At 38.9% G+C, this 18,037-nt stretch overlaps 2 protein-coding genes across 2 annotated transcripts in view; one reads left to right on the top strand and one right to left on the bottom strand.

Moving 5' to 3' along the window:
* rc3h1b (ring finger and CCCH-type domains 1b) overlaps window positions 1–10,328 on the top strand; it is a 14,710-nt gene extending 4,382 nt beyond the window's left edge. The window contains exons 4-20 of the mRNA XM_037682279.1: window positions 650–889; window positions 1,017–1,192; window positions 1,417–1,617; window positions 3,328–3,460; window positions 3,584–3,702; window positions 4,573–4,685; window positions 4,774–5,010; window positions 5,193–5,401; window positions 5,853–6,235; window positions 6,333–6,491; window positions 6,620–6,778; window positions 7,112–7,334; window positions 7,722–7,815; window positions 8,716–8,812; window positions 8,996–9,214; window positions 9,318–9,421; window positions 10,060–10,328. Of these exons, the coding sequence (XP_037538207.1) occupies window positions 650–889; window positions 1,017–1,192; window positions 1,417–1,617; window positions 3,328–3,460; window positions 3,584–3,702; window positions 4,573–4,685; window positions 4,774–5,010; window positions 5,193–5,401; window positions 5,853–6,235; window positions 6,333–6,491; window positions 6,620–6,778; window positions 7,112–7,334; window positions 7,722–7,815; window positions 8,716–8,812; window positions 8,996–9,214; window positions 9,318–9,421; window positions 10,060–10,216 (3,023 nt within the window). The 3' untranslated portion in view covers window positions 10,217–10,328. The remainder of the gene's footprint in view (window positions 1–649; window positions 890–1,016; window positions 1,193–1,416; window positions 1,618–3,327; window positions 3,461–3,583; window positions 3,703–4,572; window positions 4,686–4,773; window positions 5,011–5,192; window positions 5,402–5,852; window positions 6,236–6,332; window positions 6,492–6,619; window positions 6,779–7,111; window positions 7,335–7,721; window positions 7,816–8,715; window positions 8,813–8,995; window positions 9,215–9,317; window positions 9,422–10,059) is intronic.
* A 4,066-nt stretch (window positions 10,329–14,394) lies between these two features.
* zgc:110366 (uncharacterized protein LOC550476 homolog) lies at window positions 14,395–18,037 on the bottom strand. Its single transcript, XM_037682276.1, has 7 exons — window positions 17,953–18,037; window positions 17,272–17,520; window positions 16,860–16,961; window positions 16,572–16,663; window positions 15,943–16,125; window positions 15,797–15,856; window positions 14,395–14,490 (listed from the first exon to the last, which is right to left on the bottom strand). The coding sequence occupies exons 1-7, from the start codon at window positions 18,035–18,037 to the stop codon at window positions 14,395–14,397; spliced, it is 867 nt and encodes a 288-aa protein (XP_037538204.1).

Here is an 18,037-nt window from a genome sequence, read left to right on the forward strand (position 1 = left end):
ATGTCTGGAAAGGCACCATTAATGCAGAGAACTATGTTCAGGTTCTAGAACAACATATGCTCCCATCTAGACGTCATCTCTTTCAGGGAAGACCCTGCATTTTTCAACACGATAATGCCAGACCACATTCTGCAGCAATCACAACATCATGGCTATGTAGGAGAAGGATCCGGGTACTGAAATGGCCAGCCTACAGTCCAGATTTTTCACCTATAGAGAACATTTGGCGCATCATAAAGAGGAAGGTGCGACAAAGAAGGCCCAAGACGATTGAACAGTTAGAGGCCTGTATTAGACATGAATGGGAGAGCATTCCTATTTCTAAACTTGATAAACTGGTCTCCTCTGTCCCCAGACGTCTGTTGAGTGTTGTAAGAAGGAGTGGGGATGCTACACAGTGGTAAAAATTGACTTGTCCCAACTTTTTTGGGATTTGTTGATGCCATGAAATTTGGAAACAACAGATTTTTCCCTTAAAATGATACATTCTCTCAGTTTAAACTTTTGATCTGTGATTTGTGTTCTATTCTGAATAAAATATTAGATGTTGGCACCTCCACATCATTGCATTCAGTTTTTATTCACAATTTGTTTAGTGTCCCAACTTTTTTGGAATCCGGTTTGTAATAACTTTCCATTTTAATTCCAGGTGTGGGTCTGAGCAGCACAACCCAAAGCATGTTGAGTCGACCCATGCAGAGGAAACTGGTAACTCTTGTTCACTGTCAGCTGGTGGAGGAAGAGGGCCGTGTTAGAGCCATGAGGGCTGCCCGCTCTCTTGGCGAGCGAACTGTCACCGAACTCATCCTGCAACACCAGAATCCTCAGCAGCTCTCCTCCAACCTGTGGGCTGCTGTTCGTGCACGAGGTTGTCAGTTTCTTGGCCCAGGTATTTGTAATTTACTTGTAAAGTGAAACCACCACACAAGCGGTCTTATTTTTGTTCAAATAAAATTCCTGGGGCCTTTCATTAATACATTTTTCTCAAAATGTTGTCATGTTTTCTCTTCTCCCAGCAATGCAGGAGGAAGCTCTAAAGTTGGTTCTTCTTGCTTTAGAAGATGGCTCTGCTTTGTCCAGGAAGGTGTTAGTTCTCTTTGTAGTCCAGAGGCTTGAGCCACGCTTCCCTCAGGCCTCTAAAACAAGTATAGGCCATGTGGTACAGCTCCTTTATCGGGCTTCCTGCTTCAAGGTATGGCTGTATGTGGCAATCAGGAGAAAATATTTGTTATTAGATGTTTGATGAGATGATTTAGTCCTGCTCCACAGTGAGACCATTTTATTGAAAATATGTGCAGATTTATCAGTGCATTATAGTTTTTTTTTATTTGTATTAATTTAATCATGTTATGCAGATAAAATCAAATTTGGTAGGTGCTCGGTAGGAAAAATAATTCTTCTTGTGTAATATTTTAGGTTACCAAGCGTGATGAAGATTCATCTCTGATGCAACTGAAAGAAGAGTTTCGTACTTATGAGGCTTTGCGACGTGAGCACGACTCTCAGATCGTTCAGATTGCCATGGAGGGTGGATTGCGCATTGCCCCTGACCAGTGGTCCTCTCTGTTGTACGGAGATCAGTCTCACAAGTCACATATGCAGTCTATCATAGATAAGGTATGCAATGGGAATAAAAAGAATATACAGTGAGGAAAATGAGTATTTGAACACCCTGCGACTTTGCAAGTTCTCCCACTTAGAAATTATGGAGGGGTCTGAAATTTTCATCTTAGGTGCATGTCCACTTTGTTAAGATATTTTTAATCTAGACTGGTCCTTTGGTTTTGATCTGCTCAGAGACGGGATTATAATGAAATTATGACCCGGTTCTGACTGGGTTAAACTGGGCCAGCAAACTCCAAAGAGAGTCTCCCTGGGATTCAGTATCTGTCACGGAATAGAGTTTAATCTGCTTGCTACATCACGTAGAAAGGCTTTTGAAGCACTGTCTCATATATTTCCTAACACGTCAGTCCACATAAGATCCACTGAGATCACACTTAGTCACGCCCCCTCATCCACTGATAGGTTGAGCTCCCCTTCTGTGAAGGCGGAGTCTTAGGGCCCTATAAATGAGTAATGAGACATCAGGGCTCTTCTTCCAGGTCTGTGAACGCGTCACAAACTGGAGAGTCCAGCGCTGTAAATTGTAATCTTTTCCTGCCTTTTCTAATATAATTGATAAAACTTAATTGACGTTTCCTTGATTTATTGATTAGTATAGTTGCCACTTCTGAGGGAGGTTCGAGCAGGGGGTAAAGACTGGGCTGGAGGGGGTTTCCGGATCCGGTGGCCAGCAGCCAGCTCCCATCTTTAACAGTTGGTGCCGAAACCCGGGACCGCGGCGGTGAGAGCGCCGAATCCTAACCACTAGACCACCAGGGATGTATGTGAGACATAATCTAAAAAAAAAAAATCTGGAAATCACAATGTTTGATTTTTAAAATAATTTATTTGTGCGTTACTGCTACAAATAAGTATTTGAACACCTGTGAAAATCAATGTTAATATTTGGTACAGTAACCTTTGTGTGCAATTACAGAGGTCAGACGTTTCCTGTAGTTGTTCACCAGGTGTGCACACACTGCAGCAGAGATTTTGGCCCATTCTTCCACACAGATCTTCTCTAGATCAGCCAGGTTTCTGGGCTGTCGCTGATAAACACAGAGTTTGAGCTCCCTCCATAGATTTTCTATAGGGTTTAGGTCTGGAGACTGGCTAGGCCATTCCAGAACCTTGATATGCTTCTTACGGAGCCACTCCTTGGTTCTCCTGGCTGTGTGCTTCGGGTCATTGTCATGTTGGAAGACCCAGCCACGACCCATCTTCAATGCTCTAACTAATTGTGTGGGGTGGACAGGTGTCTTTATGCAGCTACCAACCTCAAACAGGTGCTTCTAATTTAGAATAATAAGTGGAGTGGAGGTGGACTTTTTAGAGGCGGACTAACAGGTCAGAATTGTTGCTGATTGGCAGGTGTTCAAATACTTATTTGCAGCAGTAACACACAAGTAAATCATTAAAGAATCATACATTGTGATTTCGGGATTTTTTTTTTTAATTTTTTAGATTGTCTTTCACAGTGGACATGCACCTAAGATGAAAATGTCAGACCCCTCCATGATTTCTAAGTGGGAGAACTTGCAAAGTCATAGTGTTCAAATACTTATTTTCCTCACTGTATATTATTGTTCAACTGTATTCGGTTTAATTTTACTGACAGTGCAGTTCTGCAGATAATGAAAGTTTTGCTTTGTTTCAGAAATTTCCTCATATCTGTTTTGTTATTGTTTTTTGTTTTAATTATTCTCTGTATTTTCCACATAGCTGCAGACTCCAGCATCTTTTGCTCAAAGTGTTCAGGAGCTGACTATTGCACTGCAGAGGACTGGAGACCCAGCCAACCTCAACAGGCTGCGGCCCCACTTAGAACTCCTGGCAGACATTGATCCCAGTCCTGGTAAGAAACATGCGTACTTACAATGCTTTAAGAAGAAAATCAGTTATGTGTAGTTACAAGTGTTAATCCTGTTTGCAACCTTTTTTTCTCCTGTATTTTTTTTTCTTCTTTCTCTTTATGTAGATGCTCCTCCTCCTTCGTGGGAGCAGCTTGAGAAGGGGTTGGTGGCAGTGAAAACAGTAGTTCATGGTCTGGTTGATTTTATCCAGAACCACAGCAAGAAAGGAGCTGATCCTCAACAAGTATGTTTAAAAAAAAGTTTCTAAAATGTACTATTTTGATACTTGGTGGCACAATTTGTTACCTGAAAACTAGATTGAATAGAAACATTAAAACAAAACTTTTTGATGTGTTTTTAGTTTTATATTTTTCCAGGGTTGCTAACAAATATTGTGACAGGAAATTTTTGTAGTATTAACCCCCTATTATGTTAGAAGCATGTTGAAGTTTGCGGTGTTACACCACGGGAAGGGATATATGGCAAAAATATCAGCTCATGGTGTTTTCATAGTAAATTTACAATCACAATGTTTGTTTGTTTTTTAAACTATTGTTGTTTTATTTTGTTTTTTTTTTTCATTATTTTGCAAATTACAAATCAGTGCAACCAAACTGTTTTTCTATGTAAAACAGAAATAATTTATGTGCAATACTACTAATAAACATATTTTAACATCAGCAATTGCTTGAATATGCTATAGACAATCCTTCAATATCTCTGTTTTGGCAAATCAGCAACACATTATTTCACAATCTGATATCAGATCACCTAGTTACACCTCACTTGATGTAATACGAAATTTCATTTAAGCAGCAATTTATGTCCAAGCAACATGGTGCTGTCCATCACTGTCATAGGCATGTCTAATAAAAGTATAATAAATATGATGGTAGAAGGAATATTTATGCAACTGACCAACAATCTGAACAACTGAAGGCTGTTTTGTGTAATGATTGATAAAGTTGTTGTGGCATGATTAAAGAAAGAGATGTTTTTTTCTTTTTTCCATAAAATTTACATCCAAGTTCAGTTTTACTTAAATCAAAAAGTTACCTTTTTGTTTGTGAGTTATAATTATTCATATAATAATATATATATATATTTTTCCCAGCCTCCTCAGCACAGCAAATACAAAACATATATGTGCCGTGACATGAAGCAGAAGGGAGGATGTCCTCGCGGAGCCAGCTGCACTTTTGCTCACTCTCAGGAAGAATTGGAAAAGTTAGTTTATCAGCATGAAATAATATTTCCTTTCTATCCTAATCCACCATCTCATTTGTTTTTATATCTAACATTCTGTTTCTCTCAGGTATCGTAAGATGAATAAACGGGCGATAACTCGCTCAGGGGGGCTTTTACCAGATGATAATCTTCCTATTGATGTAGCAGTGCCCCGAAAGATTTCCCCTGTTGCCAATGGTGTTGGCGCACCAAATATGCCCCAACTAGTTGCTCGAGGCACTGACATAGTTTCCTATGAGATCATTCGTAAACCTGTGAAGATCGACGGAGGAAGTTCAAGTGTCCCAGGATCCCCACCTGATGTGTGAGTGCTATTTTCTGAAAATTATTTTATCTGGCTGCTATAAATAAGAGTACAGTGTGGAAAACCCTTCATTCTTTCTTCTGCTTGCTCACTGGCAGAACTTATTTTTTGAGTTTATTGTAGAAAATACAAATTTTAAATCCAAAATACAGTAATATATTTGACATATCTTATTCCTGCAGCCTGGATCCCATTTCCAAACCTGGTATGCCTCTGCCACCTCATGCAATGGCTCATCCAAGGATGCCAGCAGATCACATGTCAGGAGTGAAGCATATGTCTGTGGTACCCAGGGGTTCACCAGTGTATCCCCAACCACAACTCCCTGATATATGCTATGAAACTCGTCCTCCACCTGCCTCTCAGTATGAACCCACTCAGTACCCAACAGGTAAAGATCAAATAAATTAAATATTGCCACATATAGGTCTGGTGTTACTACAAAAAAAAAGTTTTTCTTGCATATGTTTTTCTGCACAGTTCTTTTTAAAGCTAAGTGAAGACAAATACAGTGGAGAATAGAAAACATTGTGTGATATCATGAGCTTTTTGTTGCCCACTTGCTACTTTGAGGTTACAGCCTCAAAACATGACATGCAAATCAAACCTAAACTCATGCTGCATATGTTTTTTAAGTACAACTGCTAAAAATGAGACCTGCTTTTTTTATTTTATTTTTTTTGCTGTGTAGGTAATTTATTGTATTATGTAGGAGAAAATGTAATTTATTGGAACCGTAGGGATAGGAGTCTTTATTTTTGTGTGTGACTGAAAATTAGCTGCTGTTGTACAGCAGAACTCTACTTAGTCCTTAAGTATATAAATATATTTCTTTTCCTCAGGTTACCCCTATCAACAGGCACCACACTATGTTCCTCGAGATCCATACATTCGTAACCCTCTTCCCCCTAGTGATTCTGGACCCCCCTACCATGACCCTTATGTTGGCTATGGTCCTCCAGAGCGAGGCTACCCAACCCCTCACCCCGGCCCACCTTTTTCCTATCATCACCCACCTCATTATGACAGAAGTCGCCCTGGAACCTACAGCGGCCCACCACCCCCATCTGTGAAACTGAACCCAGCACCTCTGGATGTTCCCCCACCATCAGCAGGGCAGGCTAACTCAATGTACCACCAGGAACCTAGTGTCCGGGATCGATACCCACCAGAAGGCTACTATCCACCAGGTGCCCAGCCTCCACCTATGAGGACCTATGTCAGGGTAAGACTATGTTTAGTTTTTCTTGCAGGACTTTGTGGGATTCTGAAAAGTACACTGCAGTTCATCAGTGGTGTTTTTGTTGTTGTTTATATTTTAGGGTCCAACATACAGTAGTTCACAGCACAGCCTGGACTACCTGCATCGACGTCGGCAGGAGCTGATCTCACAGCTTGAGGAAAGGACGGTGATCTCCCCTCCACCATTTGCTCCCTCTCCCACTCTTTCACATCCCTTCCCCAATGATTACCCCACTGAGGTTAGCACAAAAATCAATTTGCTACATACACATTCAGCAGTAATATTTTACACATTCACTATAATTTTAGTAATCAAATAATTAAAACTTTCCTTGAATCTTTTTTTTTTTGTTTTTTTTTTTGTCAGCAGTATGGTGATGAGAGCTCCAAATCTATGATGAAATGCAGAGAGCCAGACTATGCAGGGCAGTACTCTCCTTGGTCTTGTGAAACTATTGGCTCATATATTGGCACAAAGGACGCCAAACCCAAAGATGTTATGGTTCCTGGTACCATGGAGATGATGGTGAGTTAAGATTAATGTCATAAGTTTGTGACTCCTGTTAGATAAATGGTTCAGTCTTAACACATTTTATTCAGTTTACAGTTGTAGACTCAATAACTGGTGAGATATTTATGTACAAGTCATTTTTCCAAAAAAGTTAAAAACAAAATCAGGATCTAGAAAGTCTCTGGTGTCGAGAATCTACACTAGCATACAAGTCATTTTGCTATTTGACTTTGTTTTGCCAAGACTATTTCTTCTGGTCAGTTTAACATAAAAAAAAAAAAAACCAGCATGTTTCTCTCTCAATTTGTCATGAAGTCTAATTTTTTGTGCCATCTTCTCTCCTTTAAGAACGTGGAGGCTAAAAGTCTGAGGGAACCATCACTGGAGGCTCCTCGGAGGAGTGCAGAAGTAAAGGATGATGACCCTATCATACCATTTGGTCCCCAGCCCACTGTGTCACGCTTTGGTGCCATTTCCCGCACTTCAAAAACTGGCTATCAGACTACTGGCCCTGTGCAAGCTATGGCCTCCACTCCCCAGAACCCCAACTCTAAACACATGGCCATGCAAGGTAAGAAACTCAGCAGTCAGTTTAATGACTGGTGAACATTTGAGCTTCAACTATCAACCTTTCTTTGTAGAAACTTAATATTTCTTCCTAATTTCTGTAAGGCAGTCAGTAAAGTGGTATTTTATTTTTTGTATACTTAATCAAGCCATTCTTAAATTGATTACCGGTAACTAACTGAAGTTGTCGGTTGTTATATTTCTGAGTACAGTTATACTATAGAAGAAGAACAAACAAAAAAAGCTCAAGGAAAAAAAAAAAACCCGATGCAGATTGAGATAACCTGTTGATTTGTATTCATTGTGCTGTACTTCCTGTTGATCTTTGAACTATTAATAATGTATTCACTCTGTGATGAACATGTTTTCCATCTTATCACCTTCCCTCCAGCAGAATACTCATATGGAAGTCATGGCGGTTGGGGTGGAGCTTCATACCCTGCCCATTCAACTGCCTCCTCCTCTCAGGGACACTTTATTGAGCGGTGAGTCTTGTTTTATTTCGTTTTTTTCTTCTTCTCTTTCATTTATCTTCAAATTACTACCGTATTTTCCACACTATACATCGCTCTGGAGTATAAGTCGCATTTATTTAGAAATGTATTTCACAAAGTGCAAGAACAGACATTTAATCTGAAATAGCAATAACACACAGGGGCTGACTGACCGTTGGGATCGCTGGGACATTTCCCAGTGGCCTGGTGCTCAGTGGTCGCTGAGGGACTGGACTAAAGGCTTATTTCGTGTCATTCTTTTAAATAAACACGCCGCTCTTGCTTAGTCTCACTCAGGTCTCACTGAAGCAGCACTGTAGTAATCGGGAAAGATAGACCCTCCCCCACACACACACACACCCATCTGAGTCTGTGTCTGTCCTGGACTTACGCTCCCGATGGTTATGTTTGCACGCGGCGCGCACACACAGAACGTATCTGGGAAGATTGGGGGGTGGGGGGCATTAGCAGAAGCAAAACTACATATAGTTTTCAAAAGCCTAGAGGGCCCTCTCGCAGCTGCAAATAGTAATGTTTACTCTTTGGTTCTTGTCAGTGTAAAAGAACATTTAACGTGTCAGTAAAAAATTGTGTCATGCATAGGGAAAAAAACATATATAAGTCACTTTGGTCTTGCATCACAGGACTGGCCAAACTATGAAATAAAACCAGTAACTTATAGTCCGAAAAATACGGTAAAATCATCCATTCATTTTCTTTAACCGCTTTTTTAGCAGCTCCACATGCAGGGAGTTCCAGTGACCCTGGACAGTTATTAATGTCATGGTTACACTAATTAGTGATTTATAACATTAGAAAAAATGGGTTTAAAATTAAGTTTGTGAGTGAAAATAGTTGTGCAATAAATCTAACTGTGTTACATTCTCTCAGCCTGCCCATGGCAGCCCCGGACAGAGAACAGTTAAAGATTGAGCTGCAGCAAGTCAACCAACAGATCACTCAGCAGACCCAGATGCACAACATGGAGGTGAGCATAACTTTAAAACTAAGTCTATAAAGTATATTTTTTTATTTTGCTCTTTATTAATATATATTCCCAAATCACTAAATGGAGTTAATTTATCTTTACACAGAAAAAAATGCCTGGTATCTATTTTCTAATGAATATTTGCACACTAAACGCTCCTCTCTTGCTGTCTGAATATTGCAGGCTGCTAGCAACTCTTTACTCCTGCAGAGAGAGGCCAGTGCATTGGCAGGACAGACTGTGCAGAACAGCCAGGTCCAGTCAGCTGTGGCCCCACAGCAGCAGCAGCCCAAGTGGCCAGCAGGGGGTGGAAGTGCATCAGCTGTCTCCAGTGAACAGCTAAGCTTGGAGCTCCACCAGGTGGAGAGAGAAATTGGCAAGAGGACTCGAGAGATGGCTTTGGTATGAGAGTTAGTTTTGAGCATCATTATGCTATACCAGTTCCGTCATGTATCTTGGTTAAAGTTATAAACAACTTGCATTTCTTTTCTTTATTATTAAGCAGGAAAACCAAGTAGCTCATGATGTTCAGCAGTACAGAATGAAACCTGCAGAGAATGGACAACCAGAACACCAGACTCAGGTGGAAGAAATCTCCTTGACTCTTGGGTTAGTGTGAGCACACCTAAACTTTAAAGATAACATTATGTCTCACTTTTTTAACAAGTAGGAATAATTTTGTAATGCAATGATTTTGACATGCTTTTGGTAAAGCACACCTGCAACATATAAATAAATTACAAAAGTAGTTTCCTAAACTTGTAAAAAAAAAACCTAAAGTTTAGATCTGCCCACTTTGGTGGAATTAGCCGCAGCTCACTTCACTTCCTTCTTCTGTGGGGCAAGTGTCAGAAGATGGAGATCAAGAAGTGATTAGAGATAAAAGATGGAAGGATGACTGATTTTACTGAGTTAGGTTTGTGATCTCACAATCCAGCACACCTCATCCCCAAAATGCCCCCCGGGCGCTTTCAATAGCTGCCCACTGCACCACCTGGTGGTGGATGGGTTAAATGCAGAGACTAATTTCGCCATTGTATGGAAACATACAGTGCTGACATTGTGATGACATTATTATTATTATTATTATTATTATTATAAGGATAAAATGGGATATTTTCACGTTCCATTTAATGCATTTGTATTCTTTGACTGTTCCGTAATTGTTTGAGCATTCTATATTATTTACAGTATTTTTCTTATTTGGTTATGTTCCCCCCCCCCCCCCCCCCCCGTTCCTGTTTCAGTGAGGTGTCCAATGGCTCCAGCAGTCTGCAGGACAGCGCAGTGGGTGGCTCCATGCTGTCACTGACAAACAAGACGTCTGCATTGAGCTTGTGTTCTGATTCAGGTGCCGCAGGGTCAGAGATGCAAAAGAATGGCATTGTCCATTCCTGCTCTTAGGAAGTACACACACATTTTATACATGCACACACACACACACACACACACACATGCAAACACACACATTGCGCAGTTGAAAAGCATGCAGTCACCAATACACCAACTCTATTTAGAAGATGAGCAGTATCTGCCGTGATGAATTTTCTTTCTTTTTGTTCTGTGAATGAGCGTTTTTTAATGACTTTCCTTGCCTGGAAACCAGAGCATATGATAACATTTTTTGTGCATGTTCCTATTGCTTAATTTTTTCTTTTTTTTTGTGTACTGGGATTTAATTAACAAGGCTCACAGTGGATATATCAGGAAGAAAAGCTTGGTGATGTTGACAGTGTTAATTTACATTGACTCGAGCTAGACAGAGTTCATTTTTCAATTGGAGCAGTAGAGGCAAATCTAAATTTTCCCTTTTAAGTGTTTGCTTTAGTTGTAGACTTAAATGTAAATGAACGGTTAGATACAAATGTGCACATACTGGACATCACATATTCTTTGAGGAACTTTTCTTGAAGTCTTGTGATTTGTGACAGTGTTTTAGGAACAAGCTCAGTACTCACCCCCAAAATCTTAACAAAAAGGTGCCCAGATGTAGATGCCTGAGGAGGGAAACAGTTCAAACTCCACCTGGAATCAGCCAAAATAAATATGTAGTGTTTTACACAAGTGTTGCACCCCATGCATTTCCTTGTCGGCCACAGGAAGTATAATTTTTATTATCATATTTTATGAACACGTGTCTGTTTCATACTTGAAATCAGTATATATTTAATTAAAGCATTCTGTTTTAAAGATTGCAGCAACTTTTTTTTTAAATATATAAAGTCCTTAGTTGTTTTTTAAGGGAATATTAAGCGCTTCTCTTGGTTGTGGCATGACCTTCAGGTGGTGTTGTTTCAGCAGCCTCTTGTTTGCTCCTGAGTGCATTTAGCTCCAGCCAATGGTGAGATTTTTCAAAACCCTCAAAAGTACTTTTTGAGGGACTGCATATTGCCAAGCTGAGAGCAAATTTTTGTGCTTTAGGAGTCATGCAATTTAGTGTTAATTTTATAACTTCAAGGCAAAATGGGTATTTCCCTCACCAGTGCTTCTAATCTGGCCACACAAAGGCCTCCCCATTGGGATTATCTTGTCATTTGATCTCATAACTTCTATGAAGTTGCCTTCCCTTGTGTTTTTTTTTTTTTTTTTTGGTTAAATTTTGATTGCTTTATGTGCTTTACATTGTTATGATTTTGGGTGGTGCTACTTGCCTTGTGAAAACTTTATAAAACTAAAATCACAGAGAACGTTTTTTTTTTCTTCCATTTTTGAAATAGTTGCATCTGTGCAAAATAACCCTTCGAGTTTTCCGTTTACCGGTAAAAGCTTACTGAAATTTCAGTTGTAGCTGCAAAGTACAATTAAAAACATGTTTACAGCTTAAATCGGCAGCGTGTGTTACTGAGAAGTGAACGAAACTCATCAAAATCCGCTGCCCTGACATATTTGTGTAAATTGTACTGAATGTATTAACGAAGGCTGGCAGAAAAGTACATTTGATCTGTTTAATTGTGTCCAGCACACTGTCTTCATCACCATCATTATTACTAGAGCTCGCTCCACCTTAGAAATTGTTTACCTCTGATGCTCAGCAACTCATTGCCTTCTGTAAACAATTACAATAATTGACAGCAGTTTTTAAACTCACAGTGGGTTCTTGTGCTTAAACGGTTATAGGATAAAGACTTTCTGGGTCAAGTTTGGTTTGGTCAGACAAGGGTTACTGGAAAAAAGCTACACTTTGACAAATCCCTGATTACTGATCAGTTAAAATAGATACAAATACTTTTGTGTCTGACATCCACTATAGGGTTTAATGAGCACCTCTTCCAATTTATTTCCGCCATATTAGTTAAATTTTTATTTGTTTCCGAGTACGTCTCCACCCACGTTTATAGCCTCAGGCTGCTCCTTGCTACATTTCTTGTTTAGGTACACAGCTCACTTATACATATGAGTATGTATACATACATAATTATACTAAAGCACTATTAACGTGCCACCTTTTACTCTACTTGCTCAGCATTTATATTAAATGATCTCTACTTAGAATCAGCAAAATGTTTTTGTTTTTCTTTTTTCTGTCCACTGGTTGCCAACACAGACTTTACCCTTTCCCAGACGAAGGACCTCTGTGTGCATTGATGTGTGTTCACTTAATCTTTTGTGTTCAAACAAAGATGTTCGTTATAGATTATGCTTCCGAAGAAGACAAAATCTGTAACTTTGAAAAATTTATATGGAGATGTTTTGTGTGTGTGCTAGATTGTATTGTAGGTAATGTACCCTGAGTTAAGTTTTTGCTTTCTTTTTTGTCCCCCCCCCCCCCCTCATAAATTATGCTGTATTGAGCAAAAGTGTTGATATTTTAGAACAGGTTTAGCACTTTCGCCCACCACTGCCCCAAAGACAAGCAGCAGGAAGTCTCTAATGAAAGGCTGGTCTTCTTTTTCTCTGTAATGCTCCTTTACATTATTTTAAGGAACATGAGAACTCAAAAGTAAACTAATATTAGCATCTAATTTTCATGCAAGTGGTCTCTCTTAGTTTATACCATACTTACTTTTCAGAAAAAGACATAAATACAAACCATAGTTTTTTTTTAAACTACTATTTTTTACGTTTATATTCTTTTTTCAGTAGTTAAGTAAATGTACTGACCTGCAGGTCTTAAAACTGATGTGTGGTCAACAACTTTAGGAGTCCATGTAAGTTTTACACTTTTTTCTTCTCATTTGACATTTGTGCTGTTGTACAATATTGTGAGACATCAGCTTAAAATACTCAGTGCAAAGTTGAAAAGAGGGAATGTGGCATTGCTATATATGTTTTCACTTCTTCTTTTTTTTTTTAAACATTTGAGCCAACCAAAACTACCGAAACATCCATTCTGCAGGTCTAATTGAGCCTGAAACACCTTTTGGCTTGACGTCACTTTCGTACAGTAATGTTTGGGGGGAGTTTACATTAGAGTAAAAAGCAGAGATGTTCATTTTTGTCCCGTTTGTTTTGTTTTGAGTGGAACTGCTGCCTACAGCCCATCTACAACCGTGACCACTGACCTCTGTTACTGCTGTTTGAGGCTCAACATTTTATTCTCAGACTTTCTGAGGAAATTTGCAAATGACTTTTTTATATTATTACTCCCTTGTAAAATATCTCTTAAATTAAGGTACAGGTTTGATTTCAGCAAGAAAAAAAGGTTTTTATATGTATATTATACTCCATTAAGGAATGTCTAGAATTATCTTCCTCCAATGTGGATGTAGCCATTATTACGCCATTTTATGACTTTGTAAAAGAATTCACTGTGTGAAAATTGGTTTGCATTTTTGTATAATACAATCTGCTTTTCTTTTTTTTTTTTTGTTTGTTTGTTTGTTGTTTGATACGAAAGAGAGGTCAAACTGGAAGTTTGAAGAGAGGAAAACCTGTGAAATTGAGAAAACAAAATGTAACTTATGTGCAACAGTGATTCTATGCTGAGGGGGAAAATAAATGATATTGCTAACTGATTGTTTTTGTGTTTTAACTTTTTTAAATTTTCACTATTGTTCAAGGATTCCATTTAGGAGAAAGTCTGGAGTTGCTGAACTTGTGTTTTTATGAGTTTTTTTTCTTTCTGAACAACATGCCCAGAGTTCAATCTTTAATATATAAATTTATTTTTAGTTAATCTAAGATGCAGTCGTCTGATTGTTCAGTAATTTCAAGTTAACCATGAATATTTGAGTAGACGCCAACAATAAAAAGCACTCCATTTAGGACTTTTATTTAAAAATAACCACAGGGATAAAATCTAGCGCTAAATTATGGATTACAAAACAAACGGGTTTTTTTTTTTTTTGTGAGTAAAATATGGGAAACATCAACTGCAACATTCAGAAATGATCAAAACCTGAGATATTAAAATAACACTTTCAGATTCATAGTGAACACATGTAGATATTAGCCAGATGATATTCAACCAGCAGCATTTTGTCAAAGTGTCACTCAAATTGTTTTACATTAAAAAAAAATTGATGGCATCAACCACTGCTTACAAAACTGGGACTAGTCAAGTCAACTTTATTTATTTATAGAGCACATTTAAAACAGACTTGACTTGACTAGCTTAAAACGCTTCATGTAATCCCACTCATTCAATTCACATTTGTTGGATCCCAAGTTACGTGTCTGTCATCATGTAGTCCTCCTAAAGCGACCATGTCTGCCTCGTCCAGCTGGAAGTCAAACACCTGTGAAACACAGAGGAGGAGGCAGGAGGAGAAATGGGCATTGAAATGACAGCTGACTGCTGTTACAACTACAAAATGCATTTCTGGTATGTGAAAACTGTATGGGCAGCATGTTGCATTTCTTTTTTCACAATAAACTAGATTTTTTTTACACTTACCTCACAAAAGTGGCTTGTACTGATACTGAACAAGGTAACTGGTTAAAAGCAAATCATCGCAACCAGTTTAAATGTCTTGTTCAATTAGTGTTTTTAAAAGAAATGACTCAAAACTAGTTGTACAACATGATTAGGCCTGTCACGATAATAAATTTTGCTGGGCGATAAATTGTCTCAAATTATTGTGATAAATGATAATATTGTTTGAAATTTGACAATAATTAGTAATTGTCAAATTTAAGAAGAAATGTTTGTTAATTTGTTTTACATGTAGTACCTTTTTTCAACCACCGGATGGTAGTATAAGACTGAACCGAAGGATGGATAGTGAGGGAGCGAGCAATGTGTCTCTTTAAGAAAAATGGGAGGGAGGCCCCTTGATGTGACGTGGGCTGCCTCTCCTTCCTTTCTTCGGTTCTCAAAATGGCGAACGCTCAGTGTGGTTTGAGCTCTTCAGCATAGTATTTTTCACACAAAGCTTTTAATTGAAAAAAAAAAAAAAATCAGTAAAGTTCTCAGCTTCTTTTTGCAGAGAAAAACAACTTTTTACACAAATGCACGGGCTTCAGCTGTGAATTTTGGAGCTTTGACAAGACGGAGGCTTTTTCCCGAAGCCGACCTGTTAGCTCGTAGCTTAGCTTCTCAGCTTAGCTTCTCAGCTTAGCTGATTTGAATGATCCAGGAACGCGATTTTGGATTGTTAAAACAGATTGGGAAGAGAAAGAGAGGGGTCAGTGAAGAGCTCCGGTGTTGAGTCTTTTGTCGTTTAGTGTCTTTTTAGTAGAAAGAGAGAGACACGAAGAAACATTAAAGCCGATAAATAAAAATGAGGTCGATAATTTTCATTTATCATGCAATTAATTGATTTATTGTTTATCGCGACAGGCCTAGACATGACAGTTAGTGTGTCACCAATACCTGCTGTTGCATAAACGACAAATATTCTCAATAGATGTAAAAATTCTGGAGGCAAATGCCTTTTGTCCAATGACCGCTGGAGCTAGGCCGCAGCTTCCTGCGACCTCGGATTGGTTTAGTTCATTCAGTGCATAATGTATTAACGAGTCCATTACACCCTCTCATCTTTTTGGAACAAGTGTTCAAACAAGCTGAGCCAGTACTTTATATTTCATGAGCGTTTAACTCACCTGAAAGTTTTCCTGTATTCGGTTCTTTTTGATAGACTTTGGTATTGTGACAACTCCATTCTGAGAAATATTCAGAAAAGAATAAAACTTAAGCTAATAGACAAAACGATTAAACAGAAAGGAAACGAAGGCACAAATGTGGCTACCTGAATGCTCCAACGAATGCAGATCTTAGCTGGGGTTTGTTTGTGCTTCTTTGCAACTTGTTGCACTGTGGGGTCGCTGAGGACCTGACCTTTAGCCAGGGGACTGTATCCTTCAAACACTATCCCTTCCTTACGGCAGTACTCCATCAGGTGATTCGGCTGCTGGTAAGGATGATATTCCACCTGAAAGAGCAACAGATGAGCCAAGGCATTGGCTCAAGGGTCATTTCAAACATATTGCACAATTTGTATCTAATACGTAAATGCCTCATAACTCTATAACAAGCCATTTATCAAGTAGCGTTTCAATCAAAATCCTCTTACAAATTTTTACATGAAGTATGAAGATGAATGAGTTTCAAAAGTAGTCACACAAGCGTACAGCCCAATTTGTTTGCATACAATACGCTCTACAAGCGTGCCACAGGATTCACATGTGCATAAGCAGCTTTTCAAATGCACAAGTAGGATTATGAGGCGCATTCAAATTGTTAAACACACGTGCACGAATCACGTGCTGCGGACAGTTCAGTCAACACGAGCACACGGATCAGCATACCTGTGAACAAACAGAGACTTATATATCTTCATAAAAACATTTTAGTTATCTGAAAACTTGAGAAATAAACCTGGTTAACATGTGGCACCACGCTGCAGTCTTCCTTCAGCTGTTCCAAGTGACTGACCAGGAAATTGCTCACTCCAATAGCACGGCAAATCCCTAAAATGATACAATTTTAGCTCCACGTAATGTGCCGCTCTTTAGTTACAATGTTTATGAATTCATTAAAGGAAGTCAGCGGCCACCAAAACTGAGTCTGGTTTAGATCTGATAGTGCCGACGACATAAAACCAACAGTTTAAGCAGAGTTTCTGACACAAGCTGCCACTCACGTGACAGCCGTTAATGAAATTACCTTCTTTATAAAGTGCCTCCAGCGCTCTCCATGTTTCAGCTCTCATCTCTCTGTTGGAACAACCCGATCTCAATGACTCGGGCCAGTGCATCAGGTACAAATCTGAAACAAAACAAACAAAAAAAGCTGATAATTTCACAAAAATTAGAACAATATTAGAACACAATCAACAAGGAGTTGAGTGGCTTTCTTTTCATTCATTCAACCTTTATTTCTACAGGTTAATCCCATTGAGCCTCAGGGACTCATTTACAAGAGAGACCTTTCTTACTGAGACAAATACATATTTATATTATGTGTGTGATCAGGATCTTAAAATAGAATATTTGGTGCACTGCAATGACAATATAAAGGACAGTATTGTCTATATTGGGTTTGTATTTTCCACAAGTGTATCAATCATATTTCATACCAAAATATTCCACCTCCATCACCGAGCAGGACTCAAGGCAGGCTCTTTTCGCAGCCTTGAATCCATAGTCTCCGGGCCACAGTTTATTGGTGAGCCACAAATCCCTTCGTGGGATCCCACTTTCTTTAATCGCTTTGCCCAGTTTCTCCTCGCAGCCGTAGCGCTTTGCTGTGTCAATGTGGCGGACGCCGCACTCAGTGAGAGCATACACAACGGCCTCATACGAAAATCCTCCATCGTGAGATGTACCTGACAACAAATATCAAATGCGATATAGCCTAGTTTTGGATAAAAGGGTGGTAAGTACGTTCAAGTCAAACGTTTTATTTAATTACATGCAGAAACTCTGTTGCAGCACTGTTGAATAATTTAATTTACAAACTGTGTGTTTGGGCCCCAGATGACCCAAACACACAGCCTATATAAAAGATGGCCATGGTCAGATCCAAGAGGAATTACAGAATTTGGAGGAATGAGCTCCAAATTATAATTATCAACTTTAAAAAAAAACCCACTTTGGGTCATTCGAAAAGTTTTCTGTGATCTAAGGAATTTTAATAATTGGGTTACATTTCTTTTACAAATGTAAAATCTTCTTCTATAAACCCATGGGAGGTAATGTAATTTTTTTTGTATAATAATGATTACAGTCTTGTTATAACTATGCTCAGTAATACATACCTAATCCAAGTATTGGGATGTGCAAACCATTGGAAAGTGGAACTGTGGGACAGCTCAGGGCTGGTGTTACTGGAACTGAAGACAT

Source organism: Nematolebias whitei, chromosome 9 (genome assembly GCF_014905685.2).
Source record: "Nematolebias whitei isolate Nwh7 chromosome 9, NemWhi1, whole genome shotgun sequence".
In the NCBI taxonomy this organism is placed as follows: Eukaryota; Metazoa; Chordata; class Actinopteri; order Cyprinodontiformes; family Rivulidae; genus Nematolebias; species Nematolebias whitei.

Coding starts and splice junctions, on each gene's coding strand:
- zgc:110366 (XM_037682276.1), bottom strand. CDS start 18,037: ATGTCTTCAGTTCCAGTAACACCAGCCCTGAGCTGTCCCACAGTTCCA. Junction 16,962..17,271: donor GATGGAGGTGGAATATTTTG/GTATGAAATATG, acceptor GTTTTGTTTCAG/ATTTGTACCTGATGCACTGG. Junction 16,126..16,571: donor TGGTGCCACATGTTAACCAG/GTTTATTTCTCA, acceptor TTGCTCTTTCAG/GTGGAATATCATCCTTACCA.